Source organism: Giraffa tippelskirchi, chromosome 1 (genome assembly GCF_054371585.1).
Source record: "Giraffa tippelskirchi isolate mGirTip1 chromosome 1, T2T-mGirTip1v1.2.pri, whole genome shotgun sequence".
Classification (NCBI taxonomy): Eukaryota; Metazoa; Chordata; class Mammalia; order Artiodactyla; family Giraffidae; genus Giraffa; species Giraffa tippelskirchi.
Genome location: NC_137275.1, coordinates 182,259,141 through 182,280,004, shown reverse-complemented (window position 1 = coordinate 182,280,004; position 20,864 = coordinate 182,259,141). Strand labels below are relative to the sequence as shown.

Genomic DNA, 20,864 nt, shown 5'->3' with positions numbered 1-20,864 from the left:
ACCCCTACCAAGACCTCAGGGCAGCATTTCAGCTAGGTAGGGGTGACCACTCCTCCAACCTAAGTGCAGGGGGTTCATGGACATATAGGGAGAATCAAGCTCTATGTATGACAGAAGTCAATGTGCAGAGCCAGGACTTTAGAAAAGTTTACAGTTTTATAAATTACATCTAAGGAGGTACCACCTAAAATATAAAACATAGCAACATTTATTAACTTTAAAAAAAAACTGAGGTATAATTTGTTTATAATAAAATGCTCAGATCTTTAAGTTCAATTAGTTTTGACAACTGCCTGTCAAGATGTAAAATCTTTTTATCAGTTCAGAATGTCCCCTCATGCCCCTTCCTGGTCAGTCCTTATACTCACCCCCTCAACTGCTGACATCCTTTCTGTCACCATAGGTTAGTTTTTTCTGTTCTAGAATATCTCATAAATGGAATCATAAAATATGTACTCCTTTGTGTTTTGTTTCTTTTACTAAGCATAATATTTTTGAGATTCATTCATGCTGTGTGTGTTACTAGTTCAGTCCTTTATATTGCTGAGTAGTGTTCCATTCATTGAAAGTACCACAGTTTTAAAAAACTTCCTTCCCTGTTGATGAACATTTGGATTGTTTTCAGTTTGGGGCTACTATGAATAAAACTGCTATGAACATTCTTCTATAAACTTTCATGTAAATGTACGTTTTCATTTCTCTTGGGAAAATATCTATGAGCAATATTTCTGGGTCATAAGGTATTTTTAACTTTTAAAGAAACTGCTAAACACTTTTCCAAAGTCATTGTACGCTTCCATCAGAACTTATGAAAACTTAGGTTTCTCGATATCCTCTTCAACATCTAGCATTAATAATTTTTTAAATTACAACTCTATGTGTATGTGTGTATGTGGTGGTAGTATCTCATTGTATTTTACTTTGCATTAACCTGATGACTAAAAATGTTGAATATTTTTACGTGTGTTTATAGGCTATTTGAGTATCTTCTTTTGAAAGCTACCTGTTCAAATTTTATGCCCATTTAAAAAAATTGAGTTCTTTGTCTTTTAATTGTTGATTTACAGGTTTTATTTGTATGTTCTAAACATATTTTCCAAATAGGAAAAGGGGTACGTCAAGGCTGTATATTGTCACCCTGCTTATTTAACTTCTATGCAGAGTATATCATGAGAAACGCTGGGCTGGAGGAAGCACAAGCTGGAATCAAGATTGCCGGGAGAAATATCAATAACCTCAGATATGCAGATGACACCACCCTTATGGCAGAAAGTGACGAAGAACTAAAGAGCCTCTTGATGAAAGTGAAAGAGGAGAGTGAAAAAGTTGGCTTAAAGCTCAATGTTCAGAAAATTTAAGATCATGGCATCTGGTCCCATCACTTCATGGCAAATAGATGGGGAAACAGTGGAAACAGTGGCTGACTTTATTTTTCTGGGCTCCAAAATCACTGCAGATGGTGATTGTAGCCATGAAATTAAAAGAGGCTTACTCCTTGGAAGGAAAGTTATGACCAACCTAGACAGCATATTAAAAAGCAGAGAAATTACTTTGCCAACAAAAGTCTGTCTAGTCAAGGCTATGGTTTTTCCAGTAGTCATGTATAGATATGAGAGTTGGACTATAAAGAAAGCTAGCACCGAAGAATTGATGCTTTTGAACTGTGGTGTTGGAGAAGACTCTTGAGAGTCCCTCGGATTGCAAGGAGATCCAACCAATCCATCCTAAAGGAAATCAGTCTTGATGTTCATCGGTAGGACTGATGTTGAAGCTGAAACTCCAATATTTTGGCCATCTGATGCGAAGAGCTAACTCATTTGAAAAAACCCTGATGTTGGGAAAGATTGAAGGCAGGAGGAGAAGGGGATGACAGAGGATGAGATGGTTAGGTGGCATCACCGACTCAATGGACATGAGTCTGGGTAAACTCCGGGAGTTGGTGATGGACAGGGAGGCCTGGCGTGCTGAGGTTCATGGGGTCACAAAGAGTCGGACACGACTGAACGACTGAACTGAATTGAAAACATATTTTCAGATATACGTATTGTAAAATTTTTTCCTGTCTGTGGCTTGTCTAGTCACACCCTTGATGGTGTCTTTTGATGAGCAGTTTTATGTAGTACCATTTACCAATGTTTTTCTTTCATGGTTCATTCTTTGTATATCCTTCTTGAAAAGTTTTTTCCTACTGCAATATTGTAAAGATTTTCTCCTATGTTTTTTTCCTAACTGTATTATATTACCTCTACATTTAAGTCTATAACCCATCTCATGATGATTTTTTGTGTATGGTGTGAGGTAAGAGTTAAGATTCATATTCATTCTCTTTCTCACTTCCTGCTTGCTTTCACTTTATCTCAATTTAGTGTGGATATCCAGTTATTTTAAGCCAGTTATAGAAGAGATTTCCCTTTCTCCACTGAATTGGTAAGGTACCTTGTCAAAAGCCATTTGACTGTATGTGTATGGGCCTATTTTGGGGCTCCATTCTGTTTCTAGTCCTGTTTTCTAAGTGTTGATAGTGATTTTGAAAGAGGAATAGATTGAAATTCTTAGGTGTGTAGAGGTGTATGAATTAGAGTATGAGTCCACAGTAAGCATCTTTTACCACTTGAACACTGTGTGTGTTTAGTGAACACAAGATCACTTATTTGATTCCCATGTGAGTACTCCAAGGCAAGTGGTTACAAAGAGCCAGAGTATTGCTGTGTTTTGGCTTTTACTTGCTGCTTTACAGCAACATCTTTCAAGAATGAGATGAACTCGGGCAAAGATTAGCTAATTTGAGAGCAGAAACAGGGAGTAAAGAGTCTAGAAATGTAGAACCTGGCGGTGTGGAAAAAGCTGCTGCGATTCTACTCGAGCCTATTATTTCGAATGGTTGCAGTGTAGTGGCCATGAGTTGAGAGAGGTAAAAGCTGACCCACACCTGATCTTTTGCAATTAGTTAAAAAATTTAGCTGGATTCTTCTTACTCATTATATGGTACCCAGTGTCTCCTCTTCTGTTGTCTTGGCTCAGATGAGACAGTGCTCCTGTCTTGGCTCTCCTAGGAAGGCCCTGTCTTTAGAATTCAGGTTGTTTGTCTTACAACTGCAGCTCTCTGATGGTTCAAGACAAGTTATGATTTGTAGTCTGTCCAGCTTTTTATTGTTGTTAGGGTTGGACTGAGCTCCTCCCAGCTTTTTATATCCTAAGTAGAAACAGAACTCCCAAGAGGGTAATTTATAAAGGTATTCATCACTTTGTAAAATAACTTTTGGTAATATTCCTTTGAATCACAATCCCTATTGCCATTCTAATTCCTATGACCACTCCAATGTCTTTCTTTGTTGGATCTTACTCATCTGCCTCTAAACTTTTGGACCACAGCTCCCAGTAATGTGCACAGATCCTGGAACAACTAAAAGACTGTTTGCAGGCTTCCATTTGGCTCAGTGGTAAAGAATCTGCCTGCCAATGCAAGAGACATGGGTTTGATCCCTGGGTGGGGAAGATCCTCTGGAGAAGGAAATGGAACCCACTGCTGTATTCTTGCCTGGGGAATCCAATGGATGGAGGATCCTAACAGGCTACAGTCCATGGGGTTGCAAAGAGTTGGACACGACTGAGCATGCGTGCACACATTGGTCAAGAATGACTTGACCAATCTCGTTTGATAGATGTCTGTTTTTCAAGACCAAAAGCCATGTCACCTCCTCTGAGAAAACTCTTAACTTCCCTTAGGAAGGAAGAGTTAGTTGCTTAATACTTTGTACATTTCTCCACTGTCATTGTGTATGATGATAATTTTTCTATCTTTTAGTCTAGATTGTGAATTTGTTGGGAGCACAGACCAGTTCTCAATCTTTATCTTCAAGTACCTAGAATAATGTGTGGTACGTATAATTATGATGCTGTTAAATGGATACATAAAATAGGTTTTTTAAACGTTTTTGTTGAATGATTATATAAAATGGGATTACATTTATGCAGCTTTTCTTTGCATAATTACTAGCATAAAGAAATGCACTTATAGCAGGATGTATATATGTGTATAAGTATGTTTTAGCTCCTAATGATGTAGATAATTGCAGAATTTTCTTAGGGCAAAGACAGAAACCGTGGGGCACCTCTGCCACCATTTTCTTCTTGTATGCCCTTGGCAAACAAGCCATTTCAGGTTTTTTTTTTCCTGTTTGATCTTAGATGTGAACTCAATACCCTGCTTCCAATAACAACTCCAGCAATGGTCAGATTTGATGCATAAAGTAAAGATTATTTTCCCTTCCCTATTTTAAGGGGCTCTTGAGGCAACAAGCTGGGAGGTCACCCTTGATGACCTTGCTGGATGGTCCCTAGAGGGAAGATTCTAATAAGCTGCAGACACTTTTCAGATCCCTGTCTCTCAGAATTTAATCACATTTGCATTTTGGCTATGATCAGATGGTGGAAACACAAACTCCAGACTGTCAATCAACTTAGGCTTCTTTTCCAACTTTTCTGAAATCAATTTATTTAAAAAAATCTTTGAATACCCAAATTATACAGCTAGTTTTTAAACAATTACAGTGCTTTATATCTATGTATTTCCTTATAGTTGGTGACCTAGAATTGTTAATTATTGAAATATAGTTTAGGAGGTGTGCATATGAATGTGTGTGAGAGTACATGCATGCATGTGTGTGAACTGAGCTGTTCATGAGATTTGGAGGAGGAAAGTGGGAAGATATTTCCTGAAAATGTATTTTTTATATTGTCCAGTTTTTAATCTTTAAATATCAGTAGAAAAATTTCTGAAACATATAGATTCTGGAATGTATTTTATCTTCAAAACAGAAATTAAACCTAACCAGTTATAAATTTGAGTTTCTTTCTGAATTAACCATGTTGGCATCACCCCAGCTACTTCCTTATGTTCACATGGTTGCTTCCAGACTCTATGTAGAATTTTATGCCTCTGTAGTATCAAATTTGTTAAATGGCATATTTTTATATCAGTAATTTTTATAGCATATTGTTATTCCAGACTTTTACATGCCTCTAATTTATTCTTAACTTCAGTATAGCAGTATTGATTTCTTTCTTCTAAGTTTGATGGTGTGAACACTTTTAGTTGTGATTTAGAGTCATTTAAACACCATCACTAATTTTCACTTCATTTCCTATTCTTTCACAAACTTTAGATATTTGAACAGGTACAACAGTAAGTATTAATGCTCCTCAAGTTTCCTCTGTATATTTCTTTTCGAAGCATTTATTTTTTTGATTAGTTTATTTTCTATTTTTTAACTTTACAATATTGTATTTGTTTTGCCATACATTGACATGAATCCCTGAAACATTTAGATTATTTCTTAGTATGATTGACTTAAAGTGTTTCTGATGACCTTGGATTATTCACAATACTTAAATATAGGATAGTAAAAACAGTTTTGATTGCAAATTGAATTGAACCCGATGCAATTTCCTGAAATCATATTCCCTCTTCTTAGTCCCTTAATGGCAAGTAAGTTGGTCATAATCTTTCTTTTCTGTACACTTAATATCAATGTTTTTTATAAAATGAGGTCACTGGGGGTAGAGTTGGCCTTAAGAAAGATTTCTTGGCAGTGTCCTTTCTTAGCTATCTGGGTACCATGTTTCTGTCAGGATATGGTCAAAGGTAACATGGATGAAGAAGGCCGATGAGGCACATTTTGGTTGCTAAATAAAGCAAGGTTCACAAGTGTAGCTCTCATGAGACTGATTTTTTTCCTTGGGTACTTTGTTTGCAATTGAGATAAGCTGCTACCAGGAGCATGGTGGTATCCAAATAGCTTTAATGGAAGTCCTGTTCAGAATATCCATTTTCTGTATTAATTATATCATTTTATTATTGGCACCAAAATTATGACCACATTAATGGAAATAAAAATAAAGGAGAAAAAGTTAAACTAAAAATCAAGTGTCTTACTTTCTCTTTGATTATATTTTGTTTGTATTCATTTAAAACTGTAATTTGTGTGTAGTTTTTGATATGTAACCTTCTAATTTTAGAATAATATATCAAAAGCATGTTTACATGTTGCTGTATAGTATAATTTGTAATGGTAATTTCAATGTGCATTTTCACATCAGTATTCTATCACATCATACAGTTCTTTTAACTATGCAATGTTAAATATATGCAAAAATTTATAAACTACATGCAGGCTATAAAGAATCCGGAAATAATGAACACTCATATGCCTATCCGGAGAAGGCAATGGCACCCAACTCCAGTACTCTTGCCTGGAAAATCCCATGCACGGAGGAGCCTGGTAGGCTGCAGTCCAGGGGGTCGCAAAGAGTCGGACACGACTGAGCGACTTCACTTTCACTTTTCACTTTCATGCATTGGAGAAGGAAATGGCAACCCACTCCAGTGTTCTTGCCTGGAGAATCTCAGGGACGGCGGAGCCTGGTGGACTGCCGTCTATGGGGTCGCACAGAGTTGGACACGACTGAAGCAACTTAACAGCAGCAGCAGCAGCATATGCCTATCATTCAGTTTAAGATAAAGAACATTACCGTTATCTTTGAAGGTATCTGTGTGCCTCTTCTTATCTCATCCTGTTTATTACCTCCTGGAGGTCACATGGCCACCATCCTAAAATGTGTTAATTGTACCTTTGATTTTCTTTTTATCATATATTTGGTTGTATCCCTAAATAGCATATAGTTTTATGAATATTTTTAATCTGTACTTAAATGGACTCATACGAATATATTTTCTGTGTATTTTTTTCACCCAATATTAAGCACCTATATTTTTTCCATGCCATCGTGTGTTATATTGTATTCATTTGCATGGTATAAAGTATTCCACTGTATGAATATACCTCAACTTATTGTCTATGATAAACATTTGAGCTTATTCCAATTTTTCCCCATTGTAAATGGTAATGTAAAGAACATTGTAATTATACAATTTCTATTACAATTGTTCAAGACTTTCTTTATGGTATATATGTAAAAATGAATCTGCTGAATCATAGGATGTGTACCTCTTCAAATACATATGTAAATCCAAATTGCTTTTCCATGTGCTTGAACCAAATTACACTCCCACTAGCAATGTGTAAGAATTCTGGTTGTTTTATACCCTTGTCAAAATTTGATATTATCAAACAGTATGATTTTTGCTACTCTAGTGGGTATAAAAATTTTTTTTTTTCGTTCCCTTACTGGTGATGGACAGGGAAGCCTGGCATGCTACAGTCCATGGCTTCACAAAGAGTCGGACACAACTGAGCAACTGAACTGACTGACTGAATGGGTATAAAATACTTTCTCATTGGGTTTAAATATGCAGTTTTCAAATTGGTAGTGAGGTAGAACATCTTTTCTGGCGGTTTATCTTCTAGTGAAGTGTTTGTTCAAATCTTTTGCTTGTATTTTTCTTTTCCTTATTGGTTTGTAGGAGTTCTTATATTCTGTCGGGATCATCTCTCCATTAGTGTGAATGGGGTGTGAAATTCTTCTATTGCTATTGTGTTACTGTCAATTTCTCCCTTTATGTCTCTTAGTATTTGCTTTGTATATTTAGGTGGTCCCATATTAGGTGCATCAGTTCAGTTCAGTCGCTCAGTCGTGTCCAACTCTTTGCGACCCCATAAATTGCAGCACGCCAGGCCTCCCTGTCCATCACCAGCTCCCAGAGTTTACCCAAACCCATGTCCATTGAGTCGGTGATGCCATCCAACCACCTCATCCTCTGTCATCCCCTTCTCCTCCTGCCCCCAATCCTTCCCAGCATTAGGGTCTTTTCCAGTGAGTCAACTCTTTGCATAAGGTGGCCAAAGTATTGGAGTTTCTGCTTCAACATCAGTCCTTGCAATGAACACCCAGGACTGATCTCGTTTAGGATGGACTGGTTGGATCTCCTTGCAGTCCAAGGGACTCTCAAGAGTCTTCTCCAACACCACAGTTCAAAAGCATCAATTCTTCGGTGCTCAGCTTTCTTCACCGTCCAACTCTCACATCCATACATGACCACTGGAAAAACTCTAGCCTTAACTAGACGGACCTTTGTTGGCAAAGTAATGTCTCTGCTTTTTAATATGCTGTCTAGGTTGGTCATAACCTTCCTTCCAAGTAGTAAGCGTCCTTTAATTTCATGGCTGCAATCACCATCAGCAGTGATTTTGGAGCCCAAAAAAATAAAGTCTGACACTGTTTCAACTGTTTCCCCATCTATTTCCCATGAAGTGATGGGACCAGATGCCATGATCTTAGTTTTCTGAACGTTGAGCTTTATGCTTCTACTTATGGCCTTTTATTTTTTGTTTAGAGAAATCTCTTTAATGTTTCTTATAAAGCTATGCTTTGATGGTGCTAATCTCTATAAGCTTTTTCTTGTCTGTAAAATATTAAATGTAAATGAGAGCCTTGCTGGATAGTGTTCTTTGTTGTATTTCCTTCTCATCACTTTAAGTATATCATGCTACTCCCTTCTGGCCTGCAGAGTTTCTGCTGAAAAGTCAGCAGATAGCCTGATGGAATTCCCTTGTATGTAACTTGCTTTCCCCTTGCTGCTTTGAATATTCTCTGTCTTTAATTTTTGCCATTTTAATGGCAATTTGTTTTGGTGTGGTCCTCTCTGAGTTGATCCTGTTTGGAATTCTCTGTGCTTCCGTGGTTTGGATGTCTTTTTCCTTTCCCAGGTTTAGAGAAGTGTTCAGCTATTATGTCTTCACATATATTGTTTGCCCCTTTCTCTCTCTTTTCCTCCTGGAGCGCTAATAATGTGAATTTTAGTACACGTGATATTACTATTAGTCCTGTAGGTCTCTTAAAATGTCCTCATTCCTTTTGTTCATTTTTTTTTCTATTTAACTTCAGTGATTTCCACTAATTTGTCTTCCGGCTTGCTGATCCATTCCCCTGTATCCTTTAGTCTACTGTTGATTCCTTCTAGTGAATTTTTCTTTTCAGTTATTGTAGTCTTCATCTCTGTTTGTTCTTTATCTTTTCTAACTATTTGTTAAAAAAGTACTAACTTCTCATTCTGTTTATCCATTTTTATGTATCTGGTAGGCTGGTTATGTCTCTTGATTTTGGATAAGCGGCCTTCTGTAGGAGATGTCCTATGCATCCCAGCAGCTCACTTGCTTTTGGTCGCCAGAGCCACATTCTCTAGCGTGTCTTCTATGTGGTCTGTGTGGGTCCTTCTTTTATGTCAGGCTGACTACTGTGGACATTCTGGCAGGTCTGACTGGCCCTGGTCCAGTTGGTTGCCAGCCCTTGCCTTGTGCAGAGGCTGCTGGCTGCTAGTTGGCAGGGATGGGTCACGAGCTGGCTGTTTGTAGAATCCTAAGGGTCCCAGGGCTAGTGCTGGCTCACTGGTGGGTGGGGTTGGTGTCCAGGACTAGTGTCATCCCAGAAATGAGCAAAGCCAGGACCTGGTGTCTGGTTGCAGGACCCAGGGATCCCAGAGCTGGTGTTGGACCTCTGGTGGGTGGGGCTGGTTTCTGACACAGCTGGCTGCAGGGTCTGGGGTGTCCTGAAGCTTGTGTTGGCCTGCTGGCTAGTGGGGTTGGGGCCCAGTGGGTTCCAGATCTGGTACTGACATGCTGGTGGTTGGGCTGAGTTCGGCCCAGGCAGGCTGCAGTGCTGCAGATGTCTTGGGGCTGGTGCCTGCCCACTGGTGGGTGAGGCTCAGTTCAGTTCAGTCGCTCAGTCGTGTCTGACTCTTTGCAGCCCCATGGCCTGCAGCACGCCAGGCCTCCCTGTCCATCACCAACTCCCGGAGCTTACTCAAACTCATGTCCGTTGAGTCAGTGATGCCATCCAACCAGCTCATCCTCTGTCCTACCCTTCTCCTCCCACCTTCAATCTTACCCAGCATCAGGGTCTTTTTAAATGAGTCAGCTCTTCCCATCAGGTGGCCAAAGTATTGGAGTTTCAGCTTCAACATCAGTCCTTCCAATGAATATTCAGGACTGATTTCCTTTAGGATGGACTGGTTGGATCTCCTTGCAGTCCAAGGGACTCTCAAGAGTCTTCTCCACACCACAATTCAAAAGCATCAATTCTTCGGCGCTCAGCTTTCTTTATACTCCAACTCTCACATCCATACATGACTACTAGAAAAACCATATCCTTGACTAGACGGACCTTTGTTGACAAAGTTATGTCTCTGCTTTTTAGTGTGCTGTCTAGGTTGGTCATAACTTGCTTTGAAGGCGTAAGCGTCTTTATATTTCATGGCTGCAGTCACCATCTGCAGTGATTTTGGAGCCCCCCAAAATAAAGTTAGCCACTGTTTCCCCATCTATTTCCCATGAAGTAATGGGACTGGATGCCATGATCTTTGTTTTCTGAATGTTGAGCTTTAAGCCAACTTTTTCACTCTCCTCTTTCACTTGCATCACAAAATTTCTTCTTCACTTTCTGCCATAAAGTTGGTATCATCTGCATATCTCAGGTTATTGATATTTTTCCTGGCAATCTTCATTCCAGCTTGTGCTTCATCCAGCCCAGCGTTTTTCATGATGTACTCTGCATATAATAAATAAGCACGATGACAATATACGTACTCCTTTTCCTGTTTGGAACTAGTCTGTTGTTCCATGTCCAGTTCTAACTGTTGCTTCCTGACCTGCATACAGATTTCTCAAGAGGCAGGTCAGGTGATCTGGTATTCCCATCTCTTTCAGAATTTTCCACAGTTTATTGTGGTCCACACAGTCAAAGGCTTTGGCATAGTCAATAAAGCAGAAATAGATGTTTTTCTGGAACTGTCTCGCTTTTTTGATGATCCAGCAGATGTTGGCAATTTGATCTCTGGTTCCTCTGCCTTTTCTAAATCCAGTTTGAACATCTAGAAGTTCACGGTTCACGTATTGCTGAAGCCTGGCTTGGAGAATTTTGAGCATTACTTTACTAGCGTGTAAGGTGAGTGCAATTGTGTGGTAGTTTGAGCATTCTTTAGCATTGCCTTTCTTTGGGATTGAAATGCCAACTGACCTTTTCCAGTCCTGAAGTTTTCCAAATTTGCTGGCACATTGAGTGCAGCACTTTCACAGCATCATCTGTTAGGATTTGAAATAGCTCAACTGGAATTCCATCACCTCCTTTAGCTTTGTTCACAGTGATGCTTCCTAAGGCCCACTTGACTTCACATTCCAGGATGTCTGGCTCTAGGTGAGTGATCATACCATCATGATTATCTGGGCCGTGAAGATCTTTTTTGTACAGTTTTTCTGTGTATTCTTGCCACCTCTTCTTAATATCTTCTACTTCTGTTAGATCCATACCATTTCTGTCCTTTATTGAGCCCATCTTTGTATGAAATGTTCCCTTGGTATCTCTAATTTTGTTGAAGTGATCTCTAATTTTCTCATTCTATTATTTTCGTCTATGTCTTTGCACTGAGCACTGAGGAAGGATTTCTAATCTCTCCTTGCTATTCTTTGGAACTCTGCATTCAAATGGGTATATATTTCCTTTTCTCCTTTGCTTTTCACTTCTCTTCTTCTTTTCAAATAGGGGGCTATTTGTAAGGCATCCTCAGACAGCCATTTTGCTTTTTTGCATTTTTCTCTCGGGATGGTCTTGATACCTGTCTCCTATACAATGTCATGAACTTCCGTCCATAGTTCATCAGGCACACTATCAGATCTAGTCCCTTAAATCTATTTGTCACTTCCACTGTATAATCGTTAGGGATTTGATTTAGGTCATACTTGAATCGTTTAGTGGTTTTCCCTACTTCCTTCAATTTCAGTCTGAATTTGGCAATAAGGAGTTCATGATCTGAGCCACAGTCAGCTCCCGGTCTTGTTTTTTGCTGACTGTATAGAGCTTCTCCATCTTTGGCTGCAAAGAATATAATCAATCTGATTTCGGTGTTGACCATGTGGTGATGTCCACGTGTAGAGTCTTCTCTTGTGTTGTTGGAAGAGGGTGTTTGCTATGACCAGTGCATTCTCTTGGCAAAACTCTATTAGCCTTTGCCCTGTTTCATTCTGTATTCCAAGGACAAATTTGCCTGTTACTCCAGGTGTTTCTTGACTTCCTACTTTTGCATTCAAGTCCCTTAAAATGAAAAGGACATCTTTTGAGGGGTGTTAGTTCTAGAAAGTCTTGTAGGTCTTCATAGCACCTTTCAACTTCAGCTTCTTCAGTGTTACTGGTTGGGGCATAGATTTGGATTACCATACTTGGATGCAATCTCAAAAATGACAGAATGATCTCTGTTTGTTTCCAAGGCAAACCATTCAATATCATGCTAATCCAAGTCTATGCCCCGACCAGTAACGCTGAGGAAGCTGAACTTGAACGGTTCTATGAAGACCTACAAGACCTTTTAGAACTAACACCAAAAAAGATGTCCTTTTCATTATAGAGGACTGGAATGCAAAAGAAGGAAGTCAAGAAACACCTGGAGTAACAGGCAAATTTGGCCTTGGAGTAAAGAATGAAGCAGGGCAAAGGCTAATTGAGTTTGGCCAAGAGAATGCACTGGTCATAGCAAACATCCTCTTCCAACAATACAAGAGAAGACTCTACACATTGACATCACCAGATGGTCAACACTGAAATCAGATTGATTATATTCTTTGCAGCCAAAGATGGAGAAGCTCTATACAGTCAGCAAAAACAAGACCAGGAGCAGACTGTGGCTCAGATCATGAACTCCTTATTGCCAAATTCAGACTTAAATTCAAGAAAGTAGGGAAAACCACTAGACCATTCAGATATGACCTAAATCAAATCCCTTATGAGTATACAGTGGAAGTGAGAAATAGATTTAAGGGACTAGATCTGATAGACAGAGTGCCTGATGAACTATGGACAGAGGTTCGTGATATTGTACAGGAGACAGGGATCAAGACCATCCCCATGGAAAAGAAATGCAAAAAAGCAAAATGGCTGTCTGAGGAGGCCTTACAGATAGCTGGGAAGAGAAGAGAAGCAAAAAACAAAGGAGAAAAGGAAAGATATTCCCATCTGAATGCAGTGTTCCAAAGAATAGCAAGGAGAGAGAAGAAAGCCTTCTTCAGCGATCAGTGCAAATAAATAGAGGAAAACAACAGAATGGGAAAGACTAGAGATCTCTTCAAGAAAATTAGAGATACCAAGGGAACATTTCATGCAAAGATGGGCTCGCTAAAGGACAGAAATGGTTTGGACCTAACAGAAGCAGAAGATATTAAGCAGAGGTGGCAAGAATACACAGAAGAATTGTACAAAAAAGATCTTCACAACCCAGATAATCACGATGGTGTGATCACTCACCTAGAGCCAGACATCCTGGAATGTGAAGTCAAGTGGGCCTTAGAAAGCATCACTACAAACAAAGCTAGTGGAGGTGATGGAATTCCAGTTGAGCTATTTCAAATCCTGAAAGATGATGCTGTGAAAGTGCTGCTGCACTCGATATGCCAGCAAATCTGGAAAACTCAACAGTGGCCACAGGACTGGAAAAGGTCAGTTTTCATTCCAGTCCCAAAGAAAGACAATGCCAAAGAATGCTCAAACTACTGCACAATTGCACTCATCTCACACTCTAGTAAAGTAATGCTCAAAATTCTCCAAGCCAGGCTTCAGCAATACGTGAACCGTGAACTTCCAGATGTTCAAGCTGGTTTTAGAAAAGGCAGAGGAACCAGAGATCAAATTGCCAACATCCGCTGGATCATCGAAAAAGCAAGAGAGTTCCAGAAAAACATCTATTTCTTCTTTATTGACTATGTCAAAGCCTTTGACTTTGTGGATCACAATAAACTGTGGAAAATTCTTCAAGAGATGGGAATACCAGACCATCTGACCTGTCTCTTGAGAAACCTGTATGCAGGTCAGGAAGCAACAGTTGGAACTGGACATGGAACAACAGACTGGTTCCAAATAGGAAAAGGAGTACGTCAAGGCTGTATATTGTCACCCTGCTTATTTAACTTCTATGCAGAGTACATCATGAGAAACGCTGGGCTGGAAGAAGCACAAGCTGGAATCAAGATTGCCGGAAAAAATATCAATAACCTCAGATATGCAGATGACACCACCCTTATGGCAGAAAGTGAAGAAGAACTAAAGAGCCTCTTCATGAAAGTGAAAGAGGAGAGTGAAAAAGTTTGTTTAAAACTCAGCGTTCAGAAAACGAAGATCATGGCACCAGGTCCCATCACTTCATGGGAAATAGATGGGGAAACAGTGGAAACCGTGTCAGACTTTATTTTTTGGGGCTCCATAATCACTGCTGATTATGATTGCAGCCATAAAATTAAAAGATACTTACTCCTTGGAAGGAAGGTTATGGCCAACCTAGATAGCATATTGAAAAGCAGAAACATTACTTTGTCAACAAAGGTGCGTCTAGTCAAAGCCATCATTTTTCCAGTGGTCATGTATGGATGTGAGAGTTGGAGTATAAAGAAAGCTGAGCACCGAAGAATTGATGCTTTTGAATTGTGGTATTGGAGAAGACTCTCGAGAGTTCCTTGGACTGCAAGGAGATCCAAGCAGTCCATCCTAAAGGAGAGCAGTCCTGGGTGTTCATTGGAAGGAGTGATGTTGAAGCAGAAACTCCAATACTTTGGCCACCTCATGCGAAGACTCATTGGAGAAGACCCTAATGCTGGGAAGGATTGAGGGTAGGAGGAGAAGGGGACGACAGAGGATGAGGTGGTTGGATGACATCACCGACTCAATGGACATGGGTTTGGGTAAACTCCGGGAGTTGGTGATGGACAGGGAGGCCTGGTGTGCTGCGATTCATGGGGTCGCAAAGAGTTGGACACAACTGAGCGACTGAACTGAATATTGAATGGTTTGCCTTGGAAATGAACAGAGATCATTCTGTCATTTTTGAGATTGCATCCAAGTACTGCATTTCATACTCTTTTGTTGACTATGATGGCTATTTCGCTTCTTCCAAGGCATTCTTGCTCACAGTAGTAGGTATAATAGTCATCTGAGTTAAATTCACCCATTCCAGTCCATTTTAATTCACTGATTCCTAAAATGTCGACGTTCACTCTTGCCTTCTCCTGTTTGACCACCTCCAATTTGCCTTGATTCGTGGACCTAACATTCCAAGTTCTGTGTAATATTGCTCTTTACAGCATAGGACCTTGCTTCCATCACCAGTCACATCCACAACTGGGTATTATTTTTGCTTTGGCTCCATCTCTTTTTATCTTTCTAGAGTTATTTCTCCACTGATCTCCTGTAGCATGATGGGCACCTACCAACCTGGGGAGTTCATCTTTCAGTGTCCTATCTTTTTGCCTTTTCTTACTGTTCATGGAGTTCTCAAGGCAAGAATACTGAAGTGGTTTGCCATTCCCTTCTCCAATTGACCACATTTTGTCAGAACTCTCCACCATGACCCGTCTGTCTTGGGTGGCCCTACTGGGCAAGGGTCATAGTTTCATTGAGTTAGACAAGACTGTGGTCCATGTGATGAAATCGGTTAGTTTTCTGTGATTGTGGTTTTCTGTGTGTCTGCTCTCTGATGGAGAATGATAAGAGGCCTATGGAAGCTTCCTGGTGGGAGAGACTGACTCAGGGGGAAACTGGGTCGTGTTCTGATCGGGCCATGGTCAGTAAATCCTTAGTCCAATTTTCTGTTGATGAGTGGAACTGTATTCCCTCTCTGCTATTTACCTGGGGCCAAACTATGGTGGAGGTAATGAAGATAATGGTGACCTCCCTCAAAAGATTCCATGCATTTACTGCTACACTCAGTGCCCCCAACCCTGCAGCAGGCCACCACTGACCCATGCCTCTGCTGGAGAGTCCCGGACACCCACAGGCAAGTCTGGGACAGTCTCCTGTGGGGTCACTGCTCCTTTCTCCTGAGTCCTGGTGCACAAAGTTCTGTTGTGCCCTCCAAGAGACTATTTCCCAGTCCTGTGTAAGTTCTGGCAGCTCTGTGGTGGGGTTAATGGTGACCTCCTCCAAGAGGGCTTATGCCATACCCAAGTCTGATGCACCGAGAGCCCCTGTCCCTGCGGCAGACCACTGCCGACCCATACCTCCACAGGAGATGCTCAAACACAGTTCTGTCTCAGTCTCTGTGGGGTCCCTGGGTCCTGGTGCGCACAAGGTTTGTTTGAGCCCCCTGAGCATCTCTGGTGGGAATGGGGTTTGATTCTAAACGCGAATTCACCCCTCCTACAGTCTTGCTGGGGCTTCTCCTTTGCCCTTGGACGTGGGGTATCTCCTCACAGCTGCTCTAGCGCCTGCCTTCTTACTGGGCTTTCTCTGACCTTGGACGTGGGGTATTTCCTCTTGGCCGGTTGGCGCTCCATCACAGCGCAGCTGCCGCTCACTGCTCCAGCACCAGGCTGGGTGAGGCTAGTCCCAAGGCTGCAGTAAACTGGCTGGTGGGTGAGGCTAGGGCCCAGGGGGTTCTGGGGCTGATGCCTGCCCAGTGATGGACAGAGCTGGATCCCAGGGTCTCTGGCTGCAGGGCTCTAGGTGTCCAGGGTCTAGTGCCTGTGCACTGGTATGTAGGGGTGAGCCCTGGGTCTTCTGGTGGGCAGGGCTATGTCCAGGGAAGCTGTGGGCTCGGGGTGCCTTATATAAGCCTGTCTGCTGGTGGGTGTGGCTGTGTCCCTGATCATTTAGTTTCCTGGCCGGAGGCATACCAGTACTGTTGTCTATAGGCTGGTGGATGGGGGTGGGGCTGAGTCTTGAGGCTAATAAACTAGAAGGAGGATTACACAATGGTGCTTGTCAACAAGTGATAGACTGAGCTCCACAGAATGGTTGTTGCCAGTGTCTATATCCCCAGAGTGAGCTCCTGCCTTCAGTTGCCTCTTGCCTTGGTGGGAGACTCTCCAAGATCAGTCTTTTTCAAATTATTGCTTCTTTCAAATTACTGCTTCTGCCCTGGCACCCAGAGCATGTGAGATTTTGTGTATGCTGTTTAAGAATGGAGTCTCTATTTCCTTCAACCCTCTGGGTCTCCCCAAAAAACCCACTGGCCTTCAAAGCCAAACGTAGTGGGGACTTGTCTTCCTGGGGTAGAACCCTGGGACTGGGGAGCCCATTGTGGGGCTCAGAGCTGTCAGCCTTTTATAATTTTTTAAGATGATTTTTTTCCATAAAGGATTTGTACAACTTTTATTTAATTTATTTTTAATAGTATTGAAAATAGTATCTTAAAATATTCTAATAATGTTTCTTCTGTAATTGAGACCTGATTTTTGTAAATTGATACTATATAAAGAAGAATACTTAAATTTCCTTTTTAATTCCAATCATTTGTCTATAAATTATTTTGGATTCTATTATGTGCAAAAGTGATAGTTCCAATTCTTTTCCTGTTATTATATCACTGTTTCTTTTCTTCTCTTAGTACCCTGGTTTGGATTTCCAGTAAAATACTTTATAAAATTGGGAATAGTGGGGTCTTATTTCCTATGACAAAGCAAAAACTTTCAGAGTTTCCCTATTAATTATGATGTTTTCTTTAGGCTTATATTTGTTATTGTTTATATTCTTTATCAAGTTAAAGAAGCTCATTTCTCTTTTTAGATTACCAAGAGGTTTGTTTTTCTTTTAAACTGTGAGTCAAGTACAGAATGCTCTTTGCTCAGTTGTGTCCAACTCTTTGCAACCCCCTGGGCTGTAGCTCGCCAGGCTTCTCTGCCCATGCAGTCTTCCAGACAAGAATACTGGAGTGGGTTGCCATTTCCTTCTCCAGAGGATCTTCCTGACCCGGGGATCAAACCTGTGTCTCTTGCATCTCCTGCATTGTCAGGCAGATTCTTTACCACTAGTGCCACCTGGGAAGCATAGTGAAGGGATAAATTGTGAAGGATATTGAATTAAAGAAACTTTTTCTTCATCTTTAGATAATTGTATTTTCTCCTTTATTAGTGCGGAGCATTCCATTGATTTTCTAGTTTAAACTAGTATTATATTCTTGGCACAAATTTAACTTGATAGATTTTCCTTTCTATATCCTGATAATTGTCATATATTGTTAAATTGTTAATATATTGTTTAGGATTATGCATCCATGTGCTTGATTGAAATTGGTCATTGCTTTTCCTTTGTCATAGGTCCTTCTCAGATTTTAGAATCAAGGCTATGCTATACTCATAAAATAAGAAAATATATTGCAATGTATTCCCTTATTTTTAATTCCCTGGAAGAGTTTTCGTAAGTTTGGAATTATAATTTTCTTGAACGTTTGGTAGAACTTCCTAGTGAAGCCATCTGGATCTTGAGTTTTCTCTAGATGTGGAAACTTTACATCTCTGATTCAGTTGCTTTAATGGTTATAAGAATATTCCAATTTTAAAAGGTTTTAGAATTCTTCTAGAATTCCAAATAGATATATGCTTGACATGCTATATTTTTTAACTTTAGTTCATACTTTCCCTCTGCCCTACATTGTGAATAGTTTCTTCAGATCTATTTTCTAATTCATTGCTTCTCTTTTCCACTGTCTCTAATCTATTATTAAACCCCTCCATTGATATTTAAATTGTTCTTAACTTTTGGTCTTTGTTTATTCCAACAAACAAATATTTGCAGTTCTATTCTGCTGGCTATTGTTTAATCTTATTTTGTTATGTATTTTGTGAATTTTGACTCTCATTTGTGCCTTGGAAAAGTGAAAGTCACTCAGTCATGTCTGATTCTTTGTGACCCCATGGACTATACAGTCCATGGAATTCTCCAGGTCAGAATACTGGAGTGGGTAGCCACTCCCTTCTCCAGGAGATCTTCCCAACTGAGGTCTCCCGCATTTTGGGCAGATTCTTTACCAACTGAGCCACCAGGGAAACCCAAGAATACTGGAGTGGGTAGCCTATCCCTTCTCTAGCAGATCTTCCTGATCCAGAAATCGAACCAGAGTCTCCTGCATTGCAGGCAGATTCTTTACCAACTGAGCTACTAGGGAAGCCCTTGGAACTTTGGGTAATCTCTGAGACTATGATAAAGGTGGTTTCACTCAGACAGGATTTTCATTTATTTTTATCAGGTGCCTAGGGAGTAACAGGTGTTTGTATGGCAGGGACATTTTAAGCTAAATCCTCAACTTGAGATTTTAAAAAAAATTTCCTTGAAACCTATCAAGTAAATTTAGTTTGCTATGCTGTGTTTAGTTGCTCAGTCATGTCTGACTCTTTACGACCCCATGGACTGTGGCCCGCCAGCCTCCTCTGTCCATGGGGATTCTCCAGGCAAGAATGCTGGAGTGGGTTGCAAATGTGAATGAATACTGGCTGTTATTACCAGTTCTCAGGGTCTTGGGAGATTTAAATTTTGTTGTGTGTGTGTGTACATAGTTGCTTGGTCATGTGCAACTCTTTGTGACCGTTTTGGACTGTAGCCTGCCAGGCTTCTCTGTCCATGGGAATTTTCAGGCAAAAATACTGGAGTGAGTTGCCATTTTCCTCCTCCAGGGGATCTTCCTGACCCAGGGATTGAACCTGTGTCTCCTGTATCTCCTGCATTGCAGGTGGATTCTTTACCCCCTGAGCTGAGCCATCAGGGAAGGCCTCTCCTCAAAATGAAAGTCTCAGACAAGAAAATTTCTTTATGAGTTCTTTGAAGGTGGGAGTCAGTTTATTTCTGGTTTATTCTTATCCTGAAGACATAACCATTTGAGATCTCAACTTTATGGAAAGAGTTGCTCACTAGATTTCCTTCCTGGAACAATCCTCATGAGATTATAAAAACCTAAAAGTCAAATTGAGCTGATTTGGCAAATAGTCTCTTGATGAAAGCCAGTTTTAGTGCTCTCTTTTCTTCTCTGAGTTTTTGCTTTCACTTAGTTTTTGGATTGGGTATCATTTTCTTATAAATTAATTTAAGAAGATAGAAAAATCTTTACCTTTCAGTTTTTTTTTATTAAACCAGTGCTCAGCTGTGATACTTAGCTCACCATACTACTGGAAATGACTATTTTTACATTTGATTTTAAATGACTGTATCATTAATAAAGTAGAATGTGAACATACCACCATTATTTTTACAATTAACATTTTAACATTTTAAATGAACTTGTTCATCATGGTGATGTACCACAACTACCTAACCACTGCTTTTTTGTGGTATTTGCCTTGTTCCCAGTGTTTCTCTACTATAAAAAGATTATGATGAAAGTTAAAAAATACAATATGTATGCATGGGTCTCTGACACCATGATCATCATGATGAATTTCCATTTTATCATGTAGGTCACAGTGACACAGATAGCTATTTTGAACGAGGGGATGACATGATCAGATTTGCATTTTGAAAAGAGTGAAAGATGAACTGCAGGTGGTTGGAATTAAAGATAAGGAGACTCATAAGAAAGCCATTTGAATAGTCAAGGTAAGATTTGATAAGGATATGAACCAGCCCAGAATCAGAGGAAATTATAAAGAAGGTCTAGGTTAGAATATACTTGGAGTTTTAGAATTTGTAGAATTTAGTGAATGATTGAATTGGAAGGAGGTGGGGAGAAATATCAAAAGGACACTAATGTTTCTGGTTTGATCAGTTTGGTGGGTGGTAATATCCTTCACCAAATAGGAAACACAGAGAAGGAGCAGATTATGGATACATGTGTATGTAAGTGGCTTCCTGGGTGGCTCAGCGGTAAAGAATCCACCTGCAATTCAGGAAACACTGCACAGCCATGGGTTTAATTCTGGGTGGGGAATATCCCCTGGAGAAGGAAATGGCAACCCACTCTAGTATTCTTGCCTGGAAAATCCTGTGGACAGAGGAACCTGGCCTGCTACAGTCCATGGGGTTTCAAAGAGTTGGACACAACAAACTGAGCATGTTTTCATGGGTATATATGCTGCATTTTAAGTGCCTGTGGAGATATCCAGTGGGCCTTTGGATATTTGTGGATGGAGTGGTCTGGGCTGGAAATAAAGATTTGTGAGGCATGAAGA

At 40.3% G+C, this 20,864-nt stretch overlaps 1 protein-coding gene across 1 annotated transcript in view; it reads left to right on the top strand.

Moving 5' to 3' along the window:
- Positions 1-7,034, top strand: part of LOC145514435 (transmembrane and coiled-coil domain-containing protein 5B-like) — a 107,805-nt gene extending 100,771 nt beyond the window's left edge. The window contains exon 5 of the mRNA XM_081512226.1: positions 3,806-7,034. Within this exon, the coding sequence (XP_081368352.1) occupies positions 3,806-3,817 (12 nt within the window). The 3' untranslated portion in view covers positions 3,818-7,034. The remainder of the gene's footprint in view (positions 1-3,805) is intronic.
- Positions 7,035-20,864: the final 13,830 nt, after the last annotated feature.